The sequence below is a fragment of the Crassostrea angulata genome, chromosome 6, assembly GCF_025612915.1.
Source record: "Crassostrea angulata isolate pt1a10 chromosome 6, ASM2561291v2, whole genome shotgun sequence".
Taxonomy (NCBI): Eukaryota; Metazoa; Mollusca; class Bivalvia; order Ostreida; family Ostreidae; genus Magallana; species Magallana angulata.
Window position 1 is genome coordinate 10811885 of NC_069116.1, and position 17388 is coordinate 10829272.

The window sequence follows — 17388 nt, forward strand, 5'->3', positions numbered from 1 at the left end:
GTCGTGAAATAATTTCTTTATATTGGTAGTGTAACCTGAAACTTACACGAATATTCAAATTACATCAAAGAGAAATTGAATTGCGTGTCTAAATGAAAACACTTTTTTAACTTTTAACTCACGTTTTTTTTTTCAATTTAATAAATATATAACAGAAAATCCGCCAAATTATCCCCCAACAACATTATTGAAAGTTCATGTCTATTGTTACTGCTACACTAGACAGATGTTTTCCATCCCTAAGTGTAAGATTTGCAGGTTTTCTTTAGAAAAAGAGAAGATGTTTCAAATTTCAATTACTGAAATATCTACCTTTTGCCACATTCATTGATTCGATAATTCCTTCAATATAACCTCTATATATGTTTTTTTTTTCTTTCTCAGATAAAAAGATATACTAAGTAATATAAAATGCGGATCATCTCTTAAGCTAAATTTAATTAAAAATTATTTCTTTCATGCATGTCAGAGTTCTCGTTTTGAAATTTACATACCAAGACATAAGATAACAAGTTTTATGTACCTTAATTGCGACGAACAAAATGCATATTATGATAATACATGTATGTTACTATTCATTTAAAAAGAAAGGTCTATATTCGGTATGGTAGTATATCTGCCCCTAATTCTAACCAAATTTAAATACTATCGTATAAAAATCAAATCTTTATAAATAACAAATTTTCTGTATCTTAATTGCGACAAACAAAATATATATTATGATAATATGTTATTATTCATTCATAAAGAAGGGACTATATTCGTTATGGTCAAATATCTGCCCCTAATTTTAACCAATTTTTAAATACTATCGTACAAAAATCACATTTTTATAAATAATATATAATGTAGTAATATATAGTACAGAGGATGCCTATCATTTTAATCTTGATTTTAGTCACCATTGCTCATTTGCTGTTTATCTATGACGTCACACAAATGACTAAATTCCCACAAATACAAACCAATGAAAATAATGTCATTTTTTCTTTATATTTTGCATTCGGAATAATAGAGCGCAGGTCTGCTCAAGTACGAATTTAACATATGTTTTTATTCAAATCATTATACTTATCTTACTAAAAATGGTACTTGAGCGAGCCTGCTCTTGATGTTTTTCAGTCGAAAAACCGTCGGAAAACACCAGATTTTACAAACCATCAATTCTACAAAGTAAGACTATCTTCATTACGTCATCTCTACATTATGACGTCGCTGTAGTGAAAACTTTTTGCATACTTCTTTTCAATTTGATTTCAACTATCTCCACCTTATTTTTAAAGCTCTATATAAAACTTTAATTTTGGGGGCAAAAAATGCATAATACTGCACATAGTCCTTTCTGATCATCATTAAATATTCGTAAAAATAAAGCATAATGCATAGCTTGAATCCCATATCGGTAAAAATAAAATATTGGATGAAAGATCTAAATCAATTCTATTCCGCATACAACAATAGGTATCAAGTTATCAAGTAATTTTACATAAAATGTTCCACTTTTCATCATAATTAGTTATACTCGCGATTAATTTCTGTCATGGTCAAACCGAGAAAAATATTGCACTGCATTTCAAAAGTCTGTTTAACATAATCCTCTTAAGGAAAAGGTTTCAGCTCCTTGCGCCTAAAATACAAAACTAAATCTTCCAATATTATAATTCAGCCAAAGCAATATGCAGTAATCAGTGTTTGGTTAAAATAAGTCTCAAGAATACACAGACCATATAAAAATAAAAAATGCCTCGTTAAATAATTCATAATTGAAAAAAAAAATACATGATAGTGCAAGTAAAATTTGTAATCATATATCAAAAACATCTTGTTTGAGAATTTTTCTACAAAGATCTTACAGAACGGCTATCTGTTTCTGCAGTTTTGTTCAGGCTAAACCGCTGTTTAAGAAAAGTTTTTGAAGAACTAATAGATCGTTCGAAATCGCATCTAAAGTATGTATCATCTACAAGCATAAACAAAATTGACATTTATGTAATGGTTTTAATCAGAGTAAATGGACAACAAAAATGTTTTTGTCAATAACTAATATTTTGGACTTAAAAATGTTATGATGCGCATACTTGCGAAATTCAATGAATTGTCACTTTATTTGAAATCTAGTGTCGTATGAATTCACGTTCATTTGAACGAACAAGCACAAAGCATAGTTTTTGAAAGCGACGGGAGAGGGGATAATAAAAAATCTTGGCAAGCAAAATAAAAAAAAAAAAAACATTCCAAAATCGTGAAAATCTTTTTTCGTGGAAGGGGAGGGCTAGTATACCTGTTCACTGTTCATTTCCATATTTTCAATTCAATTTTTTATATGTAAGTTTTAATTCGGTGCGTCAGATTTTTTTTTAGAGTTATGTAATATTATTGTTCTCTTTACGGACGGATTTAATATCAGAGACTTCGTCGTTACATCCTATCGTCACCAGGGGATCTATTCACAAAAAAATCGTACATTTAATCTTAGACGTAAGTTTGACGTACGATTTTTTCGTAGGATTTTGGCTATTCCCAAAATGTCGTACGTGTGACGTTACGTCAAAAAACAGTCGTAAGTTTACGTCTACTATTGGGTTGACGTAAGTCTATAATTGATATGTTTATAGTTGAGTTATGGCAGTTCTACCTTCTTTTGTCATAAGCAAAATAAGGGAAGAAACTCCTATTTGATAACGCGCTGTGGTTTGCCATGAAAAAACAGTGCCGGAGATCCTTTTGTATCCCGTATTGCAAAATATGTTAATAGTGGTTGAAATTTATATTTCTTAATCTTATTTGAAGCTCAATTATAATCAATTAAGTATATAATCCAAAATCACCATTAAAAACCTTACACATATTGGAAAAGATATATGTTACGCGACAGCAATGCCGGTGTAACGACGAAAAGTGACCCCCATAGAATATTGACCGGGGGTCATTTTTCTACGTACGTCTACCATCAACGTAGACGTACGTTTGTCGTAAGTTTAAAGTGTAATCGTAGACGTACGATTTTTTGTGAATAGATCCCCTGATCTAGAAGTAACTAATTTTTTGTTTAAGCTGTAATATTTGTAAGGTTTCTATGGGTTTTATATTGAATACAGAATGTATATTTTGTATTAAAATTGATTTATTGGATTTAACTCGTCGAAGTTAAATCAGTTTATCAAAGCTAAATATTTTCACCATAATAATAACCCTCCAACCCTTGGGGACCTTTACGCATATTAGCTGGTCATCGCGTGCACTTTGGGATATTAGCTCGAACTTGTGACGTCACATACTCCTTGTAGAACAGCCCATTAGTCGTTGCTTTGAATTTGAAAGGGTAAGACGTGCTTTCTTTTTATCAGACTAATGCGCAATTAATATTTCTAAACATTTTATATGTTTTTTTCCGGTATTATTCGGAGCTCGATGTGTGCATATTTTTTTTTTAGATGTCATTAAGCTAATCATTTTCTTTTACTGCGAATTTCATAGTGTATACTTATATTTGGTTACATATACCCCCTTTCCTACCTCTGGGCGATGCCTAAACGGAAGGCACAACACCAGCCCATGGCAAGACGGCGGTCGAGGAGACAAACCCCAGATGTCCCCGAGGAGATGAGACAAATCCCCGACGCCCATGTCCAGTCGACAGGCGGCGAGACTGCGGGGACACAATCCGCGCCTAGCGATGGCGGGAAAATTCCGGTGCACATAAGCGACTACCAACTAAGACAGTTAGCTGAGGCCATATCGGCGGGCATAGACAGAGGCGCCACACCATCAAGTTCTACGGAGCCTGATCTTAACTTCGATGAAAATGCAGGTAATGTAATTTTAAATTTCCCTTTGTCAGGTTCAGCAGAAATTGGCTATCATGCAGGCCAAGTGGACAGCTACGGTTGTGAGTTAGAGTATAATGTGCCCAACAAAATTAAACTTCAGATATCAAATGGGCAGTATGTCAACTTAGCTAAGTTACGGCCAAATGCTTCAGATCCCGACGATGAAACCCAATTTCTGTCAGTAAGGGATGGTAGCCTCGCTATGGCCAGTAAACCAAAGGCCAAACTTGTTAATGATATCCAAAACTGGACAGATTTCTCATATTTTCATCAATTTATGCTGCAGCACACCCTGAATGCACCACTGCGTTATTTAAATACATTCATACTGTCCGCTTATGTGCTAGCAGGTCACCAGGCCTTGGGTGGCGCGACGATGATGTTCAGTTTCGCTTAAAAAAGGAGCAAAACCCTAATATGTCTTTCGCAATGGTTGACCAAGAGTTGTGGTTGTTGTACATTCAAGCCCCTATTCTTGCACCTAAAAACAACCCCGAGCAAATTAACAAGTGTTATGATTTTAATTACCGGGGGGTCTGTCAAAGAAGGCCCTGCCCCTATAAACACCACTGTCTCCGCTGCTCACTCAACCACCCCTCCACCAAATGCCAGCTTGTAAAGCCTCCCACTAACTATTTTGCTTCCAGGTCAAACATACAAGAGTCATCGAGCAGAGTCTTCTCACCACCAGCCACCAACACCCCAAAACCAATCCAGTCATTTAGACGTCAATAAAATAGCATCTACTCCCATTAATGTATCACAGCTACAGAATTATTTACAATTAGATTTTTGCCCGTAAATTTCCAAGCGACGGTTCCGGTGACTTGATTAATGGTTTCTCATTAGATGATCCGCGTCCAATCCTGGTAATAAATAAAGAAGTTTCTTCTTTTAATTTATCTTAAAATTGATGTATTGCATTTCTATATGTTAAAGTGGTTGAATAGAATTCAAAGAAATTTTCTTTAAAGGGGCATGGTCACGATTTTGGTCAAAAATTATTTTTCCGATTTTAATGTTTACAATGCTTCAGTGAGGCATTTTTAATAGGCAACCAAAAATGTCCCCTGTCACTTCCGAAGTAAGCTTTAGTTTTAAATGATTAAAACTTGTTAACAATATTAGGCATTGTATCATATCATAACATATCATATTTTTGATAGATAACTCGTATATATTTTTTATGTGAAAAACTTTATCCAGCTTTATTCTAGTACTGTGACGTCTTCTTAAAAAATGTCCATGTCATAACGTCATAGTCCAAACTGCAGATATGCATCGATTACAAGAAAAAAGAAAACAGAAAAGAAAAACATCCAGAGTATTTCGAAATCCGAATAAAAAGGTACAAGGTCTTCCATGAGGTGCAACAAAGGGTGAAAAAGAGGATGATGATACAAAGATGTAATGAAGGCGCGCCCCTTTACTCATATCAGTGGTTAAAAAAACCATGGTTTTTATACTATGTTTTAATAAATGCATTTATTACCCTTTGTTATGAGTAATCATTATCATCTCAGATATTGCAAATCATTGCCACGAATGGTCCGTCAAAACCATGACCGGAATTGAAAACAGGGGGAAAATCTACTATACAGATGGTTTTCTGTTGGGTTAACTGGCTATAAAAAGGGAGAAATCCCATTATATATTCAGCTTTCTGTTGGTGAAAAACTGCTGTTTTATAGCCATTAATCCGGGGGGAAAATTGCTATGGAAAAGGGAATATATAACACCGGTAAACCAGAACTGTACACTTTTAATCAAATTCAAGTTATTGAGACACGGGCAACGTGAAAAATATAATAATTAAATGTCAACTTAAGTCCTTTGATAATAGTTGACAAGACTAGTAATGATATGACAATAATATTGGTTTATACTCGACAATCATGTTTTGTGGTTAAGTCAACAGAGTTGCAATCAATTAAGGAAGCAGAAAAAAAATGTATTTTGATACATATGATTTTTACAACAAGTGAAAAGCTGTCAATGTGACAGCAAACCGGGTTTTCTTTTATGTGAACTGTATCCATAATCCATGTCAACCTGTATCCAGTGAAATGGTGTACCCTATATGCAATATTTGGCCAAAAAATGAATAAGTTCAAAAGCTGGAAGTTTTTTCATAAATTATCGGAAATCAAAATTCTAGCAATATGCACACCTCTGATATATGTACAATTGATCTGCAAAAGAACAACTTCCTATCTTGAAAACTGTAGGAGGAGTTATCCGTACAATGAGGGTACCCTATATGCAATATTTTGCCAAAAAATGACTAAGTTCAAAAGCTGGCATTTTTTTCATAAATTATCGGAAATCAAACTCCTAGCAATATGCATATCTCTGATATGTGTACAATTGATCTGCAAAAGAACAACTTCCTATCTTGAAAACTGTAGGAGGAGTTATCCGTACAATGAGGGTACCCTATATGCAATATTTTTCCAAAAAATGACGAAGTTCAAAAGCTGGTTTTTTTTCATGAATTATCGGAAATCAAAATCCTAGCAATATGCACACCTTTAATATATGTACAATTGATCTGCAAAAGAACAACTTCCTATCTTGAAAACTGTAGGAGGAGTTATCCGTACAATGAGGGTACCCTATATGCAATATTTTGCCAAAAAATGACGAAGTTCAAAAGCTGGCATTTTTTTCATAAATTATCGGAAATCAAATCCTAGCAATATGCATATCTCTGATATGTGTACAATTGATCTGCAAAAGAACAACTTCCTATCTTGAAAACTGTAGGAGGAGTTATCCGCACAATGAGGGTACCCTATATGCAATATTTTTCCAAAAAATGACGAAGTTCAAATGCTGGGTTTTTTTCATGAATTATCGGAAATCAAAATCCTAGCAATATGCACACCTTTAATATATGTACAATTGATCTGCAAAAGAACAACTTTCTATCCTGAAAACTGTTGGAGGAGTTATCCGTACAATAAGGGTACCCTATATGCAATATTTTTCCAAAAAATGAATAAGTTCAAAAGCTGGAAGTTTTTTCATAAATTATTGGAAATCTAAATTCTAGCAATATGCACACCTCTGATATATGTACAATTGATCTGCAAAAGAACAACTTCCTATCTTGAAAACTGTAGGAGGAATTATCCGTACAATGAGGGTACCCTTTTGGCAGCCGCCCGCCCGCCCGCCATTTTCACCATTTTAATAACCGGATTTTTCCTTCGGAAAACCCGGTTAAAAACCCAGAAGGATCATTCGAGATTTAGTATCAAAATATGAGTCTCGAAATTCAAGATTCAATTACTGCATTCAACAATCAAATTATGGGTCTGATTTAAATTAAGCTCATCCTTACATGCTCTTACTTGCAAAATAAATTATTTTATATCCCTAGCTAAATGATCATTTTTATGTCGAATTTACGGAATATGTATTTAGATTAGTTAGCTTACAGGTATTTAATGAATTTTGCTCGCCTTATCGCAATCTTCAATTTAATAAGTTTATTCTATCCTTGAAATTCGATTTAAAAACAGGTTTTTGAAGAGTTACCTTTCTTTTCGAACCAATTTTACACATTAGGGACGAATCTAAAACACTCCGGGTTTAAACAAAGAGGGTGAGATTACATACAGTTTGCGTTGTTTTGAAAGCTTAATCATTGTTTTAAAGCGGAATTCTGACAATTAAAAAAGGATAAGAACGTTATTGTTATAGTTAAATTCAGAAATATTTTTTTAACGTATTATTATTTTGAACTTTTAATGTATAAGACTATAAAATTTCAATATTTATCAGCTGCTTTGGGACTTAATTTGGAAGTTTTTCTCGGATAGATAAAAAACAACATCGAGCTACCAATCAGACATTGAATTTTCTTTTATAAAGATAAAAATGTCGCTCCTACGGTGGTTATTTGATAAGCTTTTACCGCTTGATAACTTTTGTGTCGATTTGCATTATTAAAATAAATTTTGTTGAAAGGACCCCATTTTTTCTCACTCATAGTTTTACACCTTTTCTAAAACTTACTATAGATGAGCCAATGAATTTTTAACCTTAAGTTATCAGGAGAAGCAAATCATTTTCATCATTCAATGTACAGAATCTAACTCGTCTCTGCAATTCAGTCATATTTCAAGACAACTTTTTCTTCAGATTTTTAATAGTTCAATAGGACGTCTAATGTAGAAGCAAATTTCCCCTATAATAGTCAGATTCTATGTACCCGAGATATCTTACTTTTGCAAGATTTTCTGCATCATTCTCTTACCCAAACAATAATTACTGGAACAATAATCCTGGTCTGGCTGTGCCATAGGAGAGGGTGTGTTCATTTATTCATTCATTCATTTATTCATTTTATTTCAATCTCTACACCATTGTACAATGGTACACATAGATTATAATGATACAATATGTGGTATTTCTTAGTGAGAGAGAGAGAGAGAGAGAGAGAGAGAGAGAGAGAGAGAGAGAGAGATTAAACATGTGCAAGATCAACTCTGACTCGTTTATACAAATTTGAAGTATGGGGGTTCTAACCTGGGGATCATTTTTTAATTATTTTTCTAATAAAAGCACTAATTTCCTTAAAGAACAGTGTTTTGTTCTAGACATTATAAATTCAAAACAAACAGCATTTTTATTTTGATATTTGAATTTGATAAACATTGATTGCGTTATTGCTGCAACAATTTAAAGCTAAGTATGTAATGGAAATCATCTCCTATTTCGCACTTATTGCCATGAACACATACTCTTTCATGTCAAGGAATATTTTCCTGACAGCTGTTGTAGATTACTAGAGTCAATTTTCATCAGTCATCTGTTTTTGTAGTGAATAGTGCTTTAACATTCAAATATTCTTGGTTTCTTCGACGAAATTTAGGTTGTTCGACCTAACATGGTATGTAGTATCTTAAGAAGAAGGGCGCATGAATTGACAAAATCACTGTTCTATATCACAGGGCACATATTTATTTGGGTACAAAATGTAACACGAGATACGTGCGGGAGTAGATGAGAAGATCTTTGAAAAGTTAGCCTTTTTGCACGTCCCTCCTAGGAGGTCCCGAGGGGGTGGATTATAAATTTCACACAGTTTAGATTTATTTTATCCTTGAGATGCTTTACACTAAAATGGTAAAAATTGACCTTGTAGATTTCAAGATGAAAATAAATACCAGCCATAAATACAAAGTCTATTCATTTCAATTGACCATTTGTTTATTCACTCAAAACATTTAAATAAAACGGTACATGAGGTACGAAATTGTGTCATATGCTTTAAATCGTAATGTCGATAGTCTAATTATACATATTATTATTATAATACAACATAATAACACAACTATCAATAACCATTAGTAAACAAATAATGAATAAAGGTGATAGAAAAAGAGAATATTCAGGTTGCATAATAAATACAGAGTTAGGTATCTAATGTCTAAAGAATTATCATAAATATTAAAATAGGTTAAGCTGGACACCACACTCATTCCTGGATGTCTAAAATTAAAGTGCAAATTTTGTTTATAATTTTAAGGTTAATGTCGTCAATAAGTCCCTAAATTTTACTGCATTTGGTTTGTGACAATACCTGGTAGGTAGAAATTGCTTATTTAAAGGGAGAAGCACTCTAAAAATAAAATAAAATTTGTCCACTTGTTTACCAGCATTGCAAAGTGAATAATTCCTGTCAGGAACTCCATACTATCAATCAGTTTCAATTGGCAAACGGTGGTTTGATGTTATGAATTTAATAAGTGGTTTCAGAATTTTCTCGAATGAATAAGTATTTTTCAAATCCCAAGTTTTGTTTGTATATTATATATATTTGATCCTTAGATAAATTATTTATATTATTTGCCCATTTCTGAATAAACTGGTTTGATGGCGGCAGAAATCCACTTATATGGAACGCCTCAACTGCATAAAGTAGATAATCTTCATAACATGCTGATACTTCAACAATATATGCTGGTACTTTAACATAACATGCTGATACTTCAACAATATATACTGTTACTTCAACATTACATGATGATACCTCAGCATTACTTGCTTATATATGATTCTGTAAAACTCGGGGATATTACTTAAAGAGTACAGGACTAATTTCAAGCTACTCGACAATGCAAACAAGCTTCATTTACGTTCATTTCCTTTTATAAAAATTGACACTATTTGAACCCTATTGGTTATTATTAAAATCTACATTTTCCAAAAATTATGGCTTGTGCCACTCAGGTGAAACTGCGCTGGATTCAGAAAGACATGGGGCCACGGTCACCTTTATCATATTTGTTGGAACCTCCGCCAAAATATCCCTGTGTCAAACGACTCCCGATTCCCCTGATTATTTCATTATGTCATTTTAATAAGTACGTTTTATGTCGTAGGTCGATTGTTTTATCCTGCATGCGAGCGCTTTCAACCTATTTCACTTGTTTTACTACCGTTAACCAGGCCTATTGGTTTGGCGCTTCTACTCCATTAAACAGTGACTTTACAGTTCAAGTTACTTTAAGGGCATCAGAGTACGAGTAATTAGCAAGAACATTCCAGCGCACGCATGTAGCATATTTTAAAATTTTTGATCTATTAATCTACATATGATCAAATTTCCATATGTGTTTTCACCATGTTTAAAGAGTGAAACGTTAAAACTTTTTTTTTATATACATGTACGCTGAAGTAAACATGTACAAAGCATTTAGAGTGCTTCAATTGGCTAAGAACTAGGTACGGTTGTAATATTACACAGGCCTAAAAATTCGGACAATTTTTATGTTGCTTACAAGAAGAAAACTCTTATATAATAACAATAAAGAAGTCAAGTGCAAACTTTTTATCCGTATAAATTACCTTGCGAGCCGTTGCTAAGCAACGGTAACTTTACCTATATGCACCTTATTTACCGGAAATTCACATTTTCCTAATAAATTTGAGCATAAAACTTCAAATAAAATACAGAGCGCAGGCCTCGAGCAAAACCAAACATGATTTAAACAAATATACTAATAAAGAGAAACAAATTAAACATATATTCATTTTGCTCGAGGCCTGCGCTGGTAGTACAATTTCCCGTTTTGTGACGAGTTTTTGGGGCGGATTCAGTCGGGGTGTACCACGAGATGCAGTTTTATTAGCCAAGTAATGATATATCGAGGAAGAAATCTTGTCCAGGTAAGATAAATGTATCTCCAGTATTTTTCACAAGTTTTTATAACATGTTTGGCAAAAATAAACATGTATTTATCATTTAAATATAACATTAACACTGATTAATATGCACGTCTTGATAACATATAATAATACTGCAACTTATACTATAGCAAACATGAATTGATTAAAACTGTTTTAATAAGCGTGTTCGAAGTACATGAATACATCCTATTAATTAAGGTGTAAATATGTAGCAATGATAGACTCTTTTGCAGGCAAAATATGTGCAGCTTTCAGAAAATAATTAATCGTCTGCACCGATTGATTGTTTTGTCATTTACGGATATCAAATTGGAAGTTTATACATAGAAATCTATAAATATATTATAATTATTGTGCTTTATTCCTAAAAATTATAAAATTGGTGAAAAATAAGCAGCGTGTGACCGTCTGCTGAGCCGTATAATGTTTTGTTTATTTATAACTTGGGTTTGACTGGTTCCCATTTTTACATTGCGAACCTACACAACCAGTTTAAGAAAAGAAAAATAAAGCTTACATATATCTCCCTAGTCCCTATCAAATTACATAAAACCACACAATTCCTCAAGTATCGATCTAATTTAAAATGTATGGTATGAAAAAAAAATGAATTTCTATTGTAACCTAAAAATTGGGGGGGGGGGGGGGGGGGGGGGGTTACCGTAACATCGCTTGATAATAAATGAAGAAATCTCCCAATATAATGCTTTTCATTAGAATATTGTTAATACTTAATACTTAAAGCACAATTTAAAAGTATTGACTTAGTAAGCTTACCTCACAGAAGTAGCTAGGTCATTTAGTCCACAGCAGAATCCTTGTTTTTATGTATGTGTACCAGGCTTGGGGTAATGCTAAATGTAATGGTAATGCATTGCAATGCATTACATGTTTTCAAAGTAATGCTAGTAATGTGTAATGCCTCAAAATTAGCATTACAAGTAATGCTAATGTAATGCATTACTTTCCAAAATCTAGTGTAATGCTGGCATTACATGGCATTACTTTGCATTACTATGCATATTTATGCATGTTCACATTAAAAAATGTGATGAATAAATGAATAGTTGAAATTGAATTTGATTAAATTTATTTTTAAAGAAGAAAGAAATGATTCTAATTAAGAAAAAAATGTTTTAATTGTATATGTTTTATTAAAAAAGGTTTTTTTTAAATTCATTTTTGAATTGTTTATATTACTAAAGATAACAGCACAATTTCATAACAAATTTTTAGAGTGTTGTTATTAAGAGTTTTTAATCATTTAAACAATTTACTCCAATTAGTTTGTGCACTTCAGTAAGAAATGTGTCAACAACACACTATGCCCCCAGGATAATATAAGTATCAAAACAATCTATTGTTATAAGAAGTGCTAAACACCCCAATCCCCTTCCCTTCACTATGTCACAATAAAATAGGAGACAGACATGCACCTTTAAAAGCAAAATGAATGCACTGTCCATCCATGATGAAAATCAATATCACTTCCAATATTATAACCCATTTGGAAATAATCTTACTTATTTTCTCTCTCTTTTTCTCTCTCTCTCTCTCTCTCTCCCTCTCTCTCTCTCTCTCTCTCTCTCTCTCTCTCTCTCTCTCTCTCTTGTATATTAATTACACTGTACATTAGTTTGGACTGATAGAAAAGACAAGATTTATGTATTTAATCTATTATTGCACTTAATATATCCTAAGATAAAGATCGTCAAACAGTATTTTCCAGCCCAAGCTTTGACTGCTCCTACAAACATTTATTTAGTATAGCCCGGAAGATGGATGCATTTAAAAGATGAACCCTTTGAAACTTCGATCATAAGTGCAACAGCAATCTTTTGTCTTAAAGTGTCCTCCGTAAAAAGAAATACGATTAAAATATATTAAGAAATATAACTGGGAAAAATCATGTTTATAAATGAATAAAATTAAGTGTCCAAAATTATAAAGATTTGTGTAATCTGGGGATATATCTATATTTAGCTTTTAAAAACCGCAACATTATTTCATAAATTGTTTTTTGTTACGCATGTTATCCTGTGTCTCTATTTCATATCTGATATTGTATCATGCCAAATGTCTATAAATATCATTTTACTTATGTAATATGGTGTTCATATTGCCACAATATGATTATATATTGAGCAAATAAAGAATGACTCTTGTTTATTCATTGAATTTGAACCTAATACTGAGCATGAAGCTGTAGATATGTTAAAGAGTGTTGTATATTTGAAACATTTGCAAAAACTCTTTATTAGCTTTACTTTTTAAAAAAAAAAGTAATGGTAATGGTAATGCATTACTTTACTCATGTAATGGTAATGTAATGCATTACTTCAAGAAAATCAAGTAATGGTAATGGTAATTTAATGCCCAAATTCATGAAGTAATGGTAATGTAATGCATTACTTTACAATGTAATTCGCCCCAAGCCTGATGTGTACACGACACAAGTACAACACATTATTTCAACACCACAAATCATTGTAAACGGCAAAAAACAACAAACTGTTACTTCAACATCATAAATCAGATATCCTTTCACAAAACTTCTCAGATAATATAACAGAAACACTTAATCCATGTGCAATTTTTTTTAAAATGCATGTGCTTGAAAAGTTTGTTAGCATGACGTCACATATGTCGAGTAAGGCGGAGCAAACTTGTCAGTAATGTTAAAAATTTAGTGCTGTTATGGAATTCAATCAAGTAATGAATTCAATTTCATTTTTGCGTAAAATGTAAAATAATGTATTAAGGCATTTTATATCCATGTATTACCGTACACATATGCACAGAGAGAGAGAGAGAGAGAGAGAGAGAGAGAGAGAGAGAGAGAGAGAGAGAGAGAGAGAGAGAGAGAGAGATGTTATGGAGTTCAATCAAGGAAAGAATTCAATTTAGATTTCAATTCAGAGAGAGAGAGAGAGAGAGAGAGAGAGAGAGAGAGAGAGAGAGAGAGAGAGAGAGAGAGAGAGAGAGATGTTATGGAGTTCAATCAAGGAAAGAATTCAATTTAGATTTCAATTCAGAGAGAGAGAGAGAGAGAGAGAGAGAGAGAGAGAGAGAGAGAGAGAGAGAGAGAGAGAGATGTTATGGAGACCAATCAAGGAAAAAATTCAATTTAGATTTCAATTCAGAGAGAGAGAGAGAGAGAGAGAGAGAGAGAGAATTTCCCTTATATGTCTTGATTTTAAACTTTTTCTTAAATATACATGACTGTATTGATTTCTCTAATGCTGAATTATTTCAGAATGAATGAATCCAAACATTATAGTTGTGTACTGTGCAAAAGACGTCATACCCAAAAGGAAAGGAGAAAAGTTAATGATGAAACAAGAAGGCTCTTAGAAAAATATTTTGCAATTTTTGATATCTCGGAATCAGCAGTGATATGTAACAAATGCTCCCATCTTTGCTACAAGAAGAAGCAAAATATAAACACAATAGCACAAAGTCAAAGATCTGTCTCAGATGTTTATAATCCGCCCGTGAAGGTACCAAGGCCTCAGAATCCAGACAGAAGTCCACCGTCGGTGACACTAGCCATTCCGAGCACAAGTACAAGTCACTCATACTGTTTTGTTTGTAAGAAGCCTGGACCGAAGTTAATTGTTGCTTCAACATATGCTAGATTTAGGGCCTATATTCAATGTGAATTATTTGTCCAATCCGGGTCAAGATGCTGTCCATGTCATATTGAAGATGGAATTCTTTCAAGAGATGCCTTGGAAAAAGTAAAAGCCACCAAAAGTTCTTGTCATCTGAACAGAACATCGATACTTGAGCTTCTACAGCAGGCCAGAGAGGAAGTCCTTAAAAAGGAGGGTAAGCGAGTTGACTTCGATGATCCCACATGTTTGAGTGACTCTGACTACCACAACTTAACTGGACTCACTAAGGAGCAGTTTGATGACGTCCTCACTCATGTGAACAACATTAGGCCCACAAAGACGAGGTCAATCCGTACCTGCTTAGCCATCCTTCTGACAAAACTACGCTGTGGAATGGACAACCAAATGCTCGGAACTATCTTTAATATGACAAAATATCAGGTTAACATTTCAATAAAGTTATACATGTAATTGCAAATGGTGATATTTTCGCACAAAACTGAGTATACAAATAATGAAAATATGATTTGTATCAATTAAGATATATTTTGCAGATTCGCAGGGCAGTACAGTCTGCAAGGAAGGCTCTTATGTCAGACTTCGTCCCGAGGAACATTGGATTTCCCCACATCACCAGAGAGGAGATTATTAAGACCCATACAAGGCCACTTGCACAACATCTACTTTCAGACATAACAACTGCCCCCGCAATACTGGTGCTGGACGGAACTTATATATATATCCAAAAAAGTGGAAACTACACCTTCTCCAGACGTTCCTTCAGTATGCATAAGCGCCGGCCGCTTTTGAAGCCGATGATGATTGTTTCAACGACAGGATATATCGTCAGTGTCCTTGGCCCATACCTAGCGGATCCAAAGAATAACGACTCCTCTATTCTGAACCATTCCATTCTTTTGAATACCGAGGAAATACAGAGATGGATCAAGGAGGACGACATCTTTGTGGTAGATAGAGGATTCCGTGACTCAGAATCAGTTTTAAACGACCTTGGTATTCGGATGGAGATGCCTGCGTTTATCCCGAAAGGCCAAAAACAACTATCAACGGAAGAGGCAAACAACTCCAGGCTCGTTACAAAAGTAAATGAATGAGTAGTCTTAATGTTTTATTACTATCATTATTATTTTATCTTTTACCATCACTATCGTAATATTATACAAATACTTACAATGTACGTACCGGCTATGTTGAAAGATGATATCGATATGAGCATTAGCTTTTGTTTCACAGGGAAACAAATTGAAATGCTTAACTAGAGTTTGTTTATTATAGGTCAGATGGGTTGTTGAATCTGTTAACGGTCGGGTGAAAACATGGAAATATCTTGGCAAGACGCTTCCAAACAGTCAAATTCCATATATCGGAGACTACGTCAGGATTGTTTGCAGTCTTTGCAACAAATATCGGCCTCCAATCACCTCAGGAACATTTGACGCTGATATTGCAGTCGCTTCTAAAATGACAATGTTGGCCAAGAAAACAAACGAACTCCAACAGTTTGTTCTTGAAAATGGTATGTTGAAAAATATATATATGTATGTGCGGGTTTTTCTTATACTTACAAATACTTATTTATAAGATATGTATACATCACAGGTGCTTGTGGACTGGACCGTGCACTACCCCCCCCCCCTTCTATTTTTTTTTCAAATTTTTTTTTTATTTCTTTTATTAATTATCGTTAACAACCCCTTATATATGTCTCCAGTCTAAAAATAAAAGAAATATCACGACTCGGTAGCATTTTATAATCACACTCGTTTCCCCTATATATAAAAAGAGAGTCGTGATATTTTTTTTATTTTTCGGCTGGAGACATTTATAAGGGGTTGTTTATGATAATTAATAAAAGAAATAATTAAAAAAAATTGAAAAAAAAATATAAAAAGGGGGGGGGGGGGGGGGTAGTGCACGGTCCAGTCCACAAGCACCTGTGGTATACATGTATATACTATATATGTGTTCATATGCGTTTTGAAGATCGAAACATTTGAATACTGTAGGGCTGGATAAAAGATCCATGAAATGGACTTCCATCGATGCCGACAGCAACATCGTAAAGGATTTCCCCAGACTTGCTGAAGAGGACATTAGAGAACTCACCATCGGCGTGTATCAGTTAAAAACGGCGAAGTCTTATGCAGCAGAGCACCTCACAGATGATGGAATGTTTGAAATTCTGGTGAGCAATGACGTTCCCAATATCGTTTGTGCTAAAATTCAAAGCCGCCACACATCAGCCAAAAAGTACTCACTGTGGATTAAATACTGTGAAACTATCGTGTCCTGGTACTGTACTTGTAAAAATGGAGCACGAGTCGTTGGAATGTGTGGGCACATATCCTGCATTATTTGGTACCTGGCCTTTGCCAGACATCTTAGTAATGCAGGAGATGAGTCTCTTGGTATTCGGGATTGGACAGAGGATGTGGATGATGCAGCTCGAGCCATTGACAGCTCCGAAGATGAAGACGCTCTGGATAATCAGGGTCAGGAAGAGTAGCTAGCAGACTTACACGTAGTTTGTGCGGTATATGTAATGTTTACAGTATGAACCTGAACAGATTTATGAAAGAAAATACGTTTCCATCAATTAAACTTAATTTTATAATTCAACTAAAAATGTAAATGCATGATTTAGATGATTTGATTTTGTTGATTTATTGATGTTGTGTTTATTAAAGACTTGTTTGTTTATTGAATTAGAATGGATT

General features: G+C 33.8%; 2 protein-coding genes across 3 annotated transcripts; both read left to right on the forward strand.

Annotated features, from left to right (window-relative positions):
• Nucleotides 1-3147: 3147 nt before the first annotated feature.
• Nucleotides 3148-5261, forward strand: LOC128190827 (uncharacterized). The gene is made up of 2 exons (XM_052863039.1): nt 3148-3811; nt 5105-5261. The coding sequence occupies exons 1-2, from the start codon at nt 3526-3528 to the stop codon at nt 5194-5196; spliced, it is 378 nt and encodes a 125-aa protein (XP_052718999.1). The 5' UTR covers nt 3148-3525; the 3' UTR covers nt 5197-5261.
• A 5304-nt stretch (nt 5262-10565) lies between these two features.
• Nucleotides 10566-17388, forward strand: LOC128186663 (uncharacterized). 2 transcript variants are annotated; one of them, XM_052856500.1, is made up of 5 exons: nt 10566-11012; nt 14290-15091; nt 15205-15753; nt 15947-16187; nt 16678-17388. In XM_052856500.1, exons 2-5 carry the CDS (start codon nt 14291-14293, stop codon nt 17175-17177), a joined length of 2091 nt encoding a protein of 696 aa, XP_052712460.1. In that variant the 5' UTR covers nt 10566-11012; nt 14290; the 3' UTR covers nt 17178-17388. The 2 variants fall into 2 exon arrangements, with proteins under 2 accessions (XP_052712460.1, XP_052712459.1); XM_052856499.1 differs by lacking the exon at nt 10566-11012 and having other exon boundaries at nt 14216-15091.

Coding starts and splice junctions, on each gene's coding strand:
- LOC128186663 (XM_052856499.1), top strand. CDS start 14,252: ATGACTGTATTGATTTCTCTAATGCTGAATTATTTCAGAATGAATGAA. Junction 15,092..15,204: donor TTAATATGACAAAATATCAG/GTTAACATTTCA, acceptor TATATTTTGCAG/ATTCGCAGGGCAGTACAGTC. Junction 16,188..16,677: donor ACAGTTTGTTCTTGAAAATG/GTATGTTGAAAA, acceptor TGAATACTGTAG/GGCTGGATAAAAGATCCATG.
- LOC128190827 (XM_052863039.1), top strand. CDS start 3,526: ATGCCTAAACGGAAGGCACAACACCAGCCCATGGCAAGACGGCGGTCG. Junction 3,812..5,104: donor TAACTTCGATGAAAATGCAG/GTAATGTAATTT, acceptor TCCAAACTGCAG/ATATGCATCGATTACAAGAA.